Source organism: Engystomops pustulosus, chromosome 2, assembly GCF_040894005.1.
Source record: "Engystomops pustulosus chromosome 2, aEngPut4.maternal, whole genome shotgun sequence".
NCBI lineage: Eukaryota > Metazoa > Chordata > Amphibia > Anura > Leptodactylidae > Engystomops > Engystomops pustulosus.
The window spans coordinates 137,571,178-137,585,454 of record NC_092412.1 but is presented as its reverse complement, the minus strand read 5'-3'; the positions used below and the strand labels follow the sequence as shown (position 1 = coordinate 137,585,454).

Here is a 14,277-nt window from a genome sequence, read left to right as displayed (position 1 = left end):
CAGATGTGCATTCCGGTTGGACAATGCACTTTCGGGGGGGGGTAAGTAAATGTGCCCCACTGTGACAGATGTTAGGTGAAATAGTGTTGAAGTGAATGGTAATGCTAAGAATCAGCTCTCTCTCTGTCCCTCTGCTACACTGACTGACTTTAATGGGTGCCAGCAGTCTTCAGACAAGAATATTGCTACAATCTGCACCATTTCTTATATTTTTTAAATCAAATCTTTTTATTCAACAGTTTTTAATGGAGTACAAACAGTAACCCATTGCATTTGTGTGCAATGGTTATTCAAATAAAGAATCTTAAACTTTACCTGGCTCCCGTCAGCTCTATCGAGCGTGTCCCTGTGCCATGTGGGTATATAAGCTCTGTTAACCCCACTCTCCTGCCTCCCCCCGTCACTGCTCCCAGAAAAAGCTGACCCTGGAAGTGCGAGATTAGCTTGCTGCGGTCAACCAAATTAGGGGGAGTGAGGGGAAGGGAGGAGTTTGTTAAAGGAAATCTACCATAAAAATCCATCATGCTAAACATGGGACATTACTTGTAAATTGAATTTACAAAATGCATAGTAACTGCAACGTTACCACATGCGTTAACGCAGTGTTTATATTGCATTTTGTAAACACAAATGTTAACAGTAATGAAATAAGGCAAATCACCTCTCCTTAGCTGTTGTAATTAGTTTCAACTCAAAAACACAATTAAACTGCTACGTGTGACCTCACCCTTAGAAGTAACCAATAAAAACTAAATATGCAAAAATGTAAGAATTTTGACAAAGAGGTTACTATGCAAAATTTTAAACAGTTAAAGCATGTGAAATAATTCCAATTTCCATGTTAAAATCGGGTCCATGAAAAAAAAAATAACTTCCTTTGCACCTGCCCTGGACCAGGTGCAGATTTGCACCTAAAAGGTAACACAAAGTGGAAAAAAAGGTGAAAAGTCGCACGGAACATGTGGAAAGTTAAGATAAATGAGGCACACTGCAAAAGGTGCACACGGAGGTGCTCTTGAAGAGCGCCAACAAAAGTTGCAAAAAAAAAGTTGCACCGATCGCGGGTGTTTTCGGGCTGATCGCCGGCGGCTACATAAAGATGGCAGCGCATGGGCGGCAGCATCTTTCTGAGAATCGTCGCTCCCCGTGACGTCATCGGGGAGTGGCAATCCTCCACCATGGTAGCCACAGCACATTGTAATGTATGAGGAGTAAAATCCCCATATACTGCCATACTGTAGTATGGCAGTATCTGATAGGATATTACAGACAACCTAGGGTTAATGTACCTAATGTGGGAGTCTGAAATATAGTAAAAATAAAAATGAAAAATAAAGTAAAAAAAAAATATCACCCCCTTTTCCTAGAACTGATATAAATAAACAGTAAAAATCATAAACACATTAGGTATCGCCGCGTCTGAAAATGCCTGATCTATCAAAATATGATAATGGTTTTTCAGTGTGTTTAACCCCTTAACAGAAAATCGCACCCAAAGTCGAAAATGGCACTTTTTTGCTATTAAAAAAAAAAAATTCTATAAAAAGTGATTAAAAGGTCGCACATTCCTAAAAATGATAACATTGTAAACGTCATCAAAATCCGCAAAAAAGGACACCATCCACAGCTCCATACACCAAAGTATAAAAAAGTTATTAGCTTCAGAAGATGGCAAAATCCCCCCAAAAAATTTTGTACAGGAGGTTTACATTTTTTTAAATGTATGAAAACATTATAAAACCTATATAAATGTGTTATCCCCATAATCGTATCGACCCAAAGAATACAGTAATGACAGACATGTCAATTGGGGCGTACAGTGAAATCCGTAAAATCCAAGCCCACAATAATACGGCACAAATGCTGTTTTTTACCAATTTCACTGCATTTGGAATTTTTTTCCCGCTTCCTAGTACAAAGCATGTTATATTAAATACCAACATTTTGAAGTGTAATTTGTTACGCAGAAAATAAGCCGTCACACAGCTCTGTACATGGGAAAATAAAAAAGTTACAGATTTTTGAAGGTGGGGAGTGAAAAATGAAAACGCAAAAACAAAAAAGGGCTGCGGCGTTAAGGGGTTAATATTGAAGGAAAAGGGTGAAATTTTTGATAAATAAAAATGACTGGAGGGCATTATGGGTTTTAGAGGCCTTTTTTCTTATTGCCGTTTTTTTTTTGGCAGAACATTACACAAGTTGTAGGGACCCAAAACATTAGAAAAACCCTCAACACCTATTTTTTTTGTTTAAACGGGATTTCCCACGAAAGAAAATACTCACATTTCAATCCCCTAGTGATAGACAATAAATATCATTTATACCCCTTACTTTACAATTTTATTCAGTTTTATTGTTGTTGTATTGCTATCACTCTCTATGGTGCTCAGTGCAAAATCACAGGGTGTGGGCGGGGCCTCTCTAAGCAGACACATTGGGGCACATTTACTTACCCGGTCCAGTCGCGATCCAGCGGCGGGTTCTCCGGCGCTGATTCGGGTTCTGCCGGGATTCACTAAGGTCCGTGCGCCGATATTCACCAGGTGTCTCTGCTGCGCCGAGGTCCGCCGAAGTTCACCTGCTTTTTTCTGGTGTATGTGAGTGCTTGATCTTGCGACACAAATGGCTTTTTAAATTCCGCGGTTTTTCCGAATCCTTCGGGTTGGCCGGTGACCACGCCCCCCGATTTCTGTAGCGCGAAAGTCGGCGCGATTGCGCCAAAAATCGTTCGTGTGCGCCACAATCCAGTGAACTACAGCGCAAAGTGGAAATATTCGGGAAAAACCCGACGGATTCGCGGCTGCGGACCCTTAGTAAATGTGCCCCATTATGACTCATCTACTTTTGTGGGGTGACAATGTGGTTAGATTACCAGGGTACAGGTGTATATGCACTTTCATCTGGCTTCTGACATTTTACTAACAGAATGACACATAGAAAGAGATGAGACAGATCAGAGATGCATGACATGATTACACAGAGGCTGACCATTACACTGTGGGCTCTGCTACACCTCACAGCTATGTGTCTGCATTCCCCTTCCCCGGATCACTTATCTCCTTAAAGCTTGTAGTTTGCAACTTGTCTCTCCTCACAATCTCCTGCCAGAAAGTGAATCAGTGTACTGTATGTGTCAGTGAACTCCGTGCTAGAACCGCAAGGGGCATGGCTACAGGCACAAGACACAATAATCTCATTTGCACAATCTCACACAAAAATCCAAGATGGTGCCCGACCCTAAGTCTGAAGTTACAAGGTCGTGTCTAGGGGCAACTGAATTTGCGTACACCAGGACTGATAGAGATAGGTTGGACTTATATCTGTGAAATGCTGCATTTTTGTTAAAGGAAACCTACCACTTAAAAGTGGTAGGTTTTACACACATATACATGGCACCAGCTAAGGGTGAGCTGGTGCCGGAGCATATTTTTGTTAGGGGAGCAAAGCCCCTATCGCAGATTTATAAGTTATATTAACTTATAACTCAGCGCACTGCACTTGGTCACGGCGCACCATGCGCGCGCCCGTAGGGGTGCCGGATTCTAAAGTGCTGGAGAGCCGGTGATGTCACTGAGCTCTCCGGCACACGCGTACCTGGGCAAGTTAGCACGGGGAAACAGGCCGTGCTAAGTTGCACAGGCGTGCGTGTGCCCGAGAGCTCGGTGACGTCACCGGCTCTCCAGCACTTTAGAATCCGGCGCCCATACGGGAGCGCGCATGGTGCGCCGTGCCCAAGTGTGGTGCGCCGAGAGATATAAGTTAATATAACTTATAAATCTGCGATAGGGTCTTTGTTCCCCAACAAAAATATGCTCTGGCACCAGCTCACCCTGAGCTGGTGCCATATATATGTGTATAAACCTACCACTTTTAAGTGGTAGGTTTCCTTTAATAACAGTGAATTAGATGTGTTATTTTGTTATCCTGCGTACATATAAGAAACTTGTCTTCGTGGGAATATCCCTTTAACTGTATTTTTTTATTGAAAGTGACTACTTTTTAATATGTGGACAGCCAAGGGTATGCAATTAGGGGGAATTTGGACTTTGTATTTTTTTGTGAAATCAAATGAAATTTTGATTTAAAAATTGAAAATTCAGTTTTTCCAAAAACGATTTGGATTCTGAAGCCTTTATTCACCTTTGGTATGTGTTCTTGGACAAAATTCATCTTACCAGAATTTCCCAGAACTTCTGCCCTAAGCCCTATGTACGCTTCTTACAAATTGTTTGGAATTGAAATGACAAAAACACATCATGGTTTTCTGGCACTACACTTCAAGTGCACTGGCACTTCTGGCACTACACTGTATTGTAGTGAACCAAAACATTAGAAACACCATCAAAGTCACTAATTTGGAAAATGTTTGAAAAATCTTTAAAATAATTTAGTAAATTGTGCTATCCGACTTGTAGTCTGAGTGTAGTTTTCGGGTACTTGCACACACTAGCAGAGTGGCTGGGGGATTCCCTCCAGCGGTAATACCACACATATCACAATTGGCTAGTTTCTGATGTATAAAACACAGTGATTTTGCTGTGCCAATGACATGCAGTAGGAAGGCTCTGTTGCAGTTTTTTTTTTTTGCTCCTGTATATGGTAGTTAATAGTTGTATTTTGGAAAGCGCGGAGTGAAAATTTCAGCTCAAAACCGAGTCTATGATATTCACAGAGAACCACACTGACACACATACACTCAGCTTTATATATTAGATTATAGGCTTTATAAAATATAGAGAGAAAAATGTAGTGATATAGAGATCGCTTAGAAGACACATCTATTTACATCAGTGTATTAGGCTTGATATGTATTAGAACCATAATGAAACTCCTAGTTACGCAAAATAGCGTAGTGTACATGCCTATCAGGCTCAGACAACGGGGTACAAATCGCATTACGAGGTGCGCAGTGTGAGCATGTGTGCGGTTCTTAATGTGCTGCTGAAAGCGGCTCACAGTTAAATGCCTACCAGTGTGACGTATAAAGCTGTACAGTGGTAGGCAAGTGGTTAACAGAGCACAATCAGGAGCAACTATATGTTTGTTTATGACAAACTGTGGAAATAGGAGTGATGTTGAGTTTGTGTATAGACTAAATTCTATGAAATAAGCAAATAGAGCATTTTATTGTGGAAAATGGCAAGCAGCATCATCATTGTGCTCAGTAATATTGAAAGTGTTCTAGCACTTGCTCAATGTGAATTGCTTTTTGTACATCATTTCAGGCAATAGAAGCACATCTAATCAAAAGATCTGCTGGAGGTCTCACATACATTGCTGAGTGGAGAGGTGGAGTCCTGGACCATAAAATGGGCCACCTGACTTGCTTTGCTGCAGGGATGTTGGCACTTGGGGCAAATGATGCACCAGACAAAAAAAAAGATCATTATATGGAATTGGCAGCAGAGATTTCCAACACATGCCATGAATCTTATGTACGTACAGGTATGAATTATCTTTTTGCCATCTAACAACAGTGGTTATAGTGTGTATGGTGGAGAATACTTGCTAAATTACAAATACAGTTTCCATGTAAATACAATTTAATATTATACAGAATTGGAGAATTACTTACTGTTCATTTCCTGAAAATACACTGAATTTAGACTGATGTTATGTTGTCTTAAAATGTCACAGATTCTTCCCAAGTAAAAAAGCTTCTCAAAAGTTAATGGAGGCTGGTTATTTTCCACTTACTCCAGTAATTCATCGCTTGATTTGTTTTGACCCTTTTACCTTCATTCTGATAAAACCACAAGAAACAAATAAACACCAAACTAAGCACTGAAGTCTCATATGGTCTTTTTTCAGCTTGTTGGAACCGTTCAGCTTTAAAATCTTGAACGTGGATGTACATTTGTTCTAGTAACATTACAAAGTTTGGGATAAAAATCTCCTATGTTTATGTCATTTATTATTGCTTATTATTGTTCCACATATAAATACTATTATTATTTGCATAAAGGTGTAACAGTCCCCATGCAGAATATGGCAAAACCATTGAGCTTAACAAATTAGTATTTCAAATAAAATATACAGCATTCCTCATAGTTTTGTTACCATTAAGTCATACTTTTAAAGCTTCATCCCACGACAGCCTTTACTCCAAAATGTTCCAAAAGTGCAGTTCCCTACAAGCTCTATAAATAATAATTATAATAATAATTCTTTTATTTATATAGCGCACACAGATAATGCAGCACTGCACAAAGCATGTCAAATCGGTCCCTGTCCCCAATGGGGCTCACAATCTAATCGTATGTCTTGGAGTGTGGGAGGAAACCCACTCAAACACGGAGAGAACATATAAACTCTTTGCAGATGTTGACTTGGGTGGGATTCGAACCCAGGACTCCAGTGCTGCAAGGCAGAAGTTCTACTCACTCCGTGCCGCCCTATAATACATTGAGGCACATTTACTTACCCGTCCGACGAAGTTCACTGAAAGTGCACTGTCTGGCGATTCACTAAGATCGTGCCCCCAACATCCTGCATGTGTCGCTTCCCCGCTCAGGTCCACCAGAGTTCACCTTCTACTTTGTGGTCCATGTAAGTGCATAGGATTGAGACACAATTTGAATGTTAAATCCCGCGCTCAGTCCGAATCAGACGGATCATCCGACAACACCCCCCCCCCCCAATTTGTGTCACATGGAAGCCAGCACAGCTGGGCAAAAAAACGATCGAGTGCGACACAATCCCAGAGCAGACACCTGTTAAATACCTGCCCGTGATAATCCCAAAAAAGACGGACAGTCCGACAAAAGTGTGATCCGCGACCATTGGTAAATGAGCCCCATTGTGTGCTGCCACAAGTTGCTTTGTTAAATCTCCTTCTATATACAGTATATAGCACTGCGATCCAGCGGCGCGTTCTCTGTGGGGGATTCGGGTCTTCCGGCGATTTACTAAGGTAGTGCGCCCGATGTCCACCAGGTGTCGTTGCTGCGCTGAAGTCCGTCAGAGTTCACTGGAGTTCACCAAGCTATCGTAGGTGCAGGTAAGCGCATGTCATTGGGTTTTCTTACGGCCACGCCCCCCCATTTCCGTCGCATACATGCCGGCACCGATGCACCACAATCCGATCGCGTGGGCCAAAAACCCGGGGCAATTCAGGCAAAATCAGTGCAAAACGGAAATATTCGGGAAACCCGACGGAAAATGTGATTCAGGCCCTTAGTAAATGATCCCCACAGTGTCCATTTAGATTACAGTTCAGAATACTGCAACAGAAATTTGGCAGAATTATCTCTCTCTGCACTTCAAAAATCTATCTTCAAAATCATGCAAAATAAACCAGGGTCACTTACTCATAGATCCAGGCACAGTAACTGTGGTATTCTTATATTTGTCATCCATTTCCTTCTAAAATTATCAAAAATATGCAAATGAGTCAGAAATTCTATGGGCATGTTACCACAGCCCCTCCATGCTGCAGATTCAAAGGTTGTTACCTTCTGAAGCAGCACTTCTCCCTTCCCAATGTGTTCACTGCTAAAGTGCAGGGGGAGGGTGATAATAATTATTAATCGAAATATCCCTACTGTGGCTTCTTCATTTTTAGGACAATGCTCTGAAGTTCCCCCTGCTTCTTTATTTAGTAATAATATCACATCTCTGCACAGCTCCATCTATCACAGGAGGTTTACCTACACTCACCGGCCACTTTATTAGGTACACCTGTCCAACTGCTCGTTAACACTTAATTTCTAATCAGCCAATCACATGGCGGCAACTCAGTGCATTTAGGCATGTAGACATGGTCAAGACAATCTCCTGCAGTTCAAACCGAGCATCAGTATGGGGAAGAAAGGTGATTTGAGTGCTTTTGAACGTGGCATGGTTGTTGGTGCCAGAAGGGCTGATCTGAGTATTTCAGAAACTGCTGATCTACTGGGATTTTCCACGCACAACCATCTCTAGGGTTTACAGAGAATGGTCCGAAAAAGAAAAAACATCCAGGGAGCGGCAGTTCTGTGGACAGAAATGCCTTGTTGATGTCAGAGGTCAGAGGAGAATGGGCAGACTGGTTCGAGCTGATAGAAAGGCAACAGTGACTTAAATTGCCACCCGTTACAACCAAGGTAGGCAGAAGAGCATCTCTGAACGCACAGTACGTCGAACTTTGAGGCAGATGGGCTACAGCAGCAGAAGACCACACCGGGTGCCACTCCTTTCAGCTAAGAACAGGAAACTGAGGCTACAATTTGCACAAGCTCATCGAAATTGGACAGTAGAAGATTGGAAAAACGTTGCCTGGTCTGATGAGTCTTGATTTCTGCTGCGACATTTGGATGGTAGGGTCAGAATTTGGCGTCAACAACATGAAAGCATGGATCCATCCTGCCTTGTATCAACGGTTCAGGCTGCTGGTGGTGGTGTCATGGCGTGGGGAATATTTTCTTGGCACTCTTTGGGCCCCTTGGTACCAATTGAGCATCGTTGCAACGCCACAGCCTACCTGAGTATTGTTGCTGACCATGTCCATCCCTTTATGACCACAATGTACCCAACATCTGATGGCTACTTTCAGCAGGATAATGCGCCATGTCATAAAGCTGGAATGATCTCACACTGGTTTCTTGAGCATGACAATGAGTTCACTGTACTCAAATGGCCTCCACAGTCACCAGATCTCAATCCAATAGAGCAGTGATTTTCAACCAGTGTGCCGCGACACTTGGTGAGGTGTGCCGCAGGGAAAGTTCCCTAAACTATGGTGCCCCCTATATTTTGTTTCCCGGCAATGCACAGCGATGCGCAGTCATGGATTCTTACAATGTAGGAGACGTGTACAATAACACATGCACAAGCTTTGAACCTCGCCCGACAAAATGACGTCACCGAGGCTGGCGCATCATCCTGAGAGCGGAGAGACTCTCGCATTTGCCCACCGCCAAGGTAATGCCCACCAATAATGCTGACTATATGAGCTTTTGCCTGAGTATATGAACTGTTGGCAGAATACTCAGCATATGAGCTGGTACTTTTAGTACTCCAGCAGTATACTGCATATAACAATGAGAAATGTAAAATGAGAAATACTATAGTCATGAGGCTGGAGTACTACAAGTACCAGCTCATATGCTGAGTATATGAGCTGGCACTTGTACTCTGGCCTCATGGCCATAGTAGTTCTGATTGTACCCCATTATTTTGCAGTATATGAGCCACATAATAATCAGCACCATTTACTAAAAACAGGGAGAAACTGAGAACTGTTGAGGAAGATCTTCGTGTGTGTCTTTCTACCATTCCTGCCAGGATATCCCTTTTGTGTTTACCGAAACAGGCCCAGGTTTCACACTGAGTGAGTAAAATAAATGTAGAATCTATATTATTAACTATATGTATAATATGACTTTTTTAGTGTCATTTTGTGCTATTTTGGTTGGTGGTGTGCCCCAGGATTTTCTAAGTATAAAAAGTGTGCCCCGGCTCAAAAAAGGTTGAAAATCACTGCAATAGAGCATCTTTGGGATGTGGTGGAACGGGAGATTCGCATCATGGATGTGCAGCCGACATATCTGCGGCAACTGTGTGATGTCATCATGTCAATATGGACCAAAATCTCTGAGGAATGCTTCCAGCACCTTGTTGAATCTATGCCACGAAGAATTGAGGCAGTTCTGAAGGCAAAAGGGGGTCCAACCCGTTACTATAGTGTACCCGTCATTTCAGAAAGGACTATTGTGTATTTGTTTTTTTTTTTGGTGGTTTGTACCTGCTTCTTAACCTCTTCAGGACTCAGCCTATTTTGGCTTCAAGGACACAGACCAATTTTTAAAATCTGCCCTGTGTCACTTAAAGTGTGTTGTCTGTGTACCATTACAGCAAGATCCAACCAGGGACTCCCCCAAGAATTCTCATCAGTCGCTGGCTGTTTTTCCGGAATGGTCACCCAGCAGTCCCGCCTGCTCACTTATCAGGAAGAACAACTAGGCAGAGATGCCTTTGCGCTTCAACATCTGCTTAAAACCGAGCAACTTCAAGGTCACCTTCCATGTCCGCCTCACTAGGCTCCGGCTTTCCAGAGCTGCTCCCTCCTCCAACTTTTTCAGAAGCCACTCCAGCCTCCAGCTTTCCAGAGTTGCTCCACCCTCTGGATTTTCCAGAAGCCACTCCAGCCTCCGGCTTCCCAGAGGCCACTCCAACCTTTGGCTTTTCCAGAAGGCGCTCCAGCCTCCGGCTTTCCAGAGCTGCTCCAGCCTCCGGCTTTTACAGAAGCCACTCCAGCCTCTGGCTTTCTAGAGCCGCTCCAGCCTCCGTCTTTTCCAGAAGCCACTCCAGTCTCCTGCTTCCCAGAGCCCCTCCAGTCTTTGGCCTTCCAAGTGCCATTCCAGGTTCCACGTCTGACGGTCCCTGTCCTCCTCAAGAGCTGTCCCGTCACCTTGAAGAATTGGAGGAGATGAAAGAAGAAAGGAAGAGGGGCCCTAAAGGGGGGTATTATCACGGGCGCACCCACAATCCTCGGTACGGTTGCTGGTACACCCGTGCCCTTCCATGTGGTGCTGAAACCCCCCAGACTCACCTCTCCGCTGCGTCTTCTCGAAAACCACTCTCAACCATTCAGTTACGAATTGTGTAGGCATTAGCTCTATTTGCAAGGAGCACTGTGTAATAAAGCCTCTGCACAACTTCGCATCCCCATCATATTTCGAAGACATAGAGTGCCTCAGCCTAGCTTCTGTGGAAGGAAGACAAAAAGGGTGGAACCGCAGGAACTTGACGTGGAGAGGAGGCTCTGCTCACCCCCGCCCCTCTCCATGTATGACGCACAGCGCCATATTACAGGGAAAGCTAGGACATGTCCTATATTTCTCCCAGGTATGGAATGTATGCCGTTTATGAGCCACTTGACGTGGCTGCTGGGAGGACAATAGCCACTGTAGAATGGCAATGGCTTTTCCTAGCTGCTGACCTTGTACGGCAAGACGCTGGGAATGCCAGGCCACAATGGCGGGGAGATCTACCAGTTCTGGTAACGGAACCTTGACAGGATCCATGGCCGGATCTTACTGTCAGGATCTGAGCAATGGTGTAAGCCAACACCTGGGAGCGGAGTGTAAGTGGCACCTGGTTTTCACTAGAGCCCGCCGCAATGCGGGATGGACTTGCTGCAGCAGGGTATCAACAGGTCGCTCCACAAGCATTTGCTTGTGGAGGTACAAAGTCATGAGGCAGAATCTTAGTCGGAGACAGGCAGGAAGTCGACACAGGGAACACGGGATCAATGTCAGGAACAAAGCAGGAGGTCAAGGCAGGCAGCACGGAGTCAAAGGAAATGAAACAAGCTTTCTCTGAGGCATGAAGCACAAAGATCTGGTGGGGAATGCAGGGAGTGGGCAGCTTTTATAAAATTCCTGGAAATGGCCAGCACCAATTAGTGTGCTTTAAATCTTCGAGCACCAGCGTGCGTGTGCCCTGCGGGGATTCTGGGTATGGCCAGCGCCAAGTGATGGAGCGAGGACGGGTGAATAGAATTCATGGGTCGCTGGAGCACCCGTCACTTAATCTAGGCAGATAATGTGAAATACAAAAATTGTGAAAATACAAAGACAATCTATGACTTTTACTCGTAATAAGGAATCGTAATGTTTTCAAAAATTTACTTGTTGTAACTGGAAAACAAAACACAGAACAATTACACTGTATGGATATCACTGCTAACATAAATGCCCATGTTTGTAATACCAACAGTTGCACCATGGCCTCATTGGGAAATTATCTTACCCCTGTTGATAAACAGAAATGAATCAGTTTGGATGCATGAAGCTTAGGGTGTGCCAGAAATGTTCAGTTCATTTAAAAACACACTCCATTAAGAGGAACAGGTTCTAAACAGCCGAACGGGATGTAAACAGTTAAAAATGCATGCATTTTTAAACTGACTGAAAACACATGCTTAAAAACGGACCAAAAACACCACATGTGGCATCATCCTTAGTGTTAGGACGTTGAACTAGTCAGCAAGCAATGATGAAGGCTGCATTCACATGACACTGTGTACTGTAGCATGGCAGGCACACATTGGTGCCCGGGAGAGTAGACTCTGCTCACCACCGCCCCTCTCCATGTATGACGCACAGCGCCATATTACAGGGAAAGCTAGGACATGTCCTATCTTTCTCCCAGGTACGGAATGTATGCCGTTTATGAGGGCCGTATATATGGCTTATATATGTCAGCCCTATATATGTCCCCCATAAGGCCGTGTGAATGTAGCCTAAGTCAAGCAGCTGATAATAGTGTAAGAGCCAGCTCAGACCAGTCTATATTTGGGCCGAACTGTCCACTGGTCTTTATCCTACCAGACTGCCCCGAGTGTACTCACATAAGACTTAATTTTGGGCAAAGGCTGTTGTGTGTTTGTTTGTGTGTGTGTACATTTAGTTTTTTTTGGGAAAAGTATTCAGTATTGGGTTGAACTGTTTTTAATGGAGATAATAAAATAATGATACTAAAAGTTCTATTTTACTCTCACCTTATCCTTCATTGAATTAATTATGTATGAAAGGTATACAAGCAGGTAAAATGGATCATTGCCCTGAGTCCTCTTCAATGCTCATGTCTGCCTAGCAGTTTTTAGTAATGAATGCCCTGCAGATTACACTGGTACATCACATTTTTACATTCTAATATTTTTACAGCTACATCTTCTATCTGTATTTACCAGACTATTAGAGTATTTTATATTGAAATAAGTAACAAAATAAATGAAATGGTCAAATGTCTCCATTTACTGTTGCACCTGGCTGCCCTGACATGTACACTTGGGGTGCGGTCATAGGTACCGCTAGCGCTGCGTATACAAATACAGCACTATAGTACGGGGCAGGCCTCAGCCCGTTTACATATGTATTTCTATGCAAACACATGTGATCGGTAACTAGAACCCGGTGTCTTGCATTAAAACAACACATAGAAGCGCATATGTGATCAGGCAGAGGCACGCTAGTGGTACATGTGGCCGCCTTTTTGCGGTGCAGTCACACAATAGCGTTTTGATTCCGTTTCCGGAATCAAAATGCACACGGCTGGACCACAGCCAATCACATATGCATTTGAATGCAAACGCATGCAGTCAGCACAGGGTGTCATGTACAGGCGGTCCCCTACTTAAGAACACTCGACTTACATACGACCCATAGTTACAAACGGACCTCTGGATATTGGTAATTTATTGTACTTTAGTCCTAGGCTACAATAATCAGCTGTAACAGTTATCACAGGTGTCTGTAATGAAGCTTTATTGTTAATATTGATTATTATGACAACCCAACATTTTTAAAATCCAATTGTCACAGAGACCAAAAAAGTTCTGGCTGGGATTACAATGATAAAATATACAGTTCCGACTTACATATCAACTCAACTTAAGAACAAACCTACAGACCCTATCTTCTATGTAACCCGGGGACTGCCTGTATTGTCTAAATGCTTCGGGCTTTGGAAATCACAATGACAGCTTGTGGCTTAATACAGTAAAATTGGCATTGGTAAAGGAAGTGGGTTGGCAGAAGTGCATTTTACTATCTCAATGATATCTACTTTTCAGATACTAGGCTTGGGCCTGAAGTTTTCAGGTTTGATACTGGGGCTGAAGCTACATCAACCAGGCTGAGTGAAAGATATTATTTATTACGTCCAGAAGTGGTGGAAAGTTACTTGTACTTGTGGAGGCTAACGCATAACCCCAAGTATAGAGAATGGGCCTGGGAGATTGTAGAGGTATGTAAAAGAATTACTTTCCACATAATACAAGGCTACATTCACATCTTTTTATTTTCCACACGTTCATTGTATATACCAGGGAGCTGAGAAGATTTGCCTGACTACATTGCTGTCAACATTGCGTTTACAAAATGCATTTGTAAAAGCTATGTTAAGACATATGTTAACATATAGTTAAGGAATTTGTGTGTTAACACATGTGTCTACAATGTGTTAAAGGGCACCTACCACCACAAATCTACCTATAAAGATCGGGTGGTAGGTGGAAAAATGGGACGTGAGGATAGCCCTTTTAAGGACTAATCCTCACGTCCCCGCAATTTTTTGGTAACTTTTATGAAGCGTTTATGCTAATTTTATTATGCGGCTACTGGGGCGTGGAGTAGCCGCATCTGAGGTTACACGAGGCGGCTACTCCACGCCCCGGTAGCCTCTTTTCTCCTCCTACTTACCATCTTCGGCGCGCAGCTGCTCGTAGCTGCGCGCCCTCGTCCGATGATCCTGCAGTCTGCGCATGCGCAGAACAGCAGGCCCACGCCTGCG

At 43.4% G+C, this 14,277-nt stretch overlaps 1 protein-coding gene across 2 annotated transcripts in view; it reads left to right on the top strand.

Annotated features, from left to right (window-relative positions):
- MAN1C1 (mannosidase alpha class 1C member 1) overlaps positions 1–14,277 on the top strand; it is a 99,539-nt gene that overhangs the window by 59,112 nt on the left and 26,150 nt on the right. Inside the window, exons 10-11 of one of the 2 annotated variants that reach the window (XR_011853214.1) lie at positions 5,226–5,435; positions 13,559–13,731. Coding sequence is in view for 1 of the 2 variants with exons in the window: in XM_072136650.1 (XP_071992751.1) it covers positions 5,226–5,445; positions 13,559–13,731 (393 nt within the window). In the remaining variant the exon portion in view is untranslated. Of the gene's footprint in view, positions 1–5,225; positions 5,446–13,558; positions 13,732–14,277 lie in introns of both variants that reach the window. The other variant, XM_072136650.1, reaches the window with a different exon arrangement.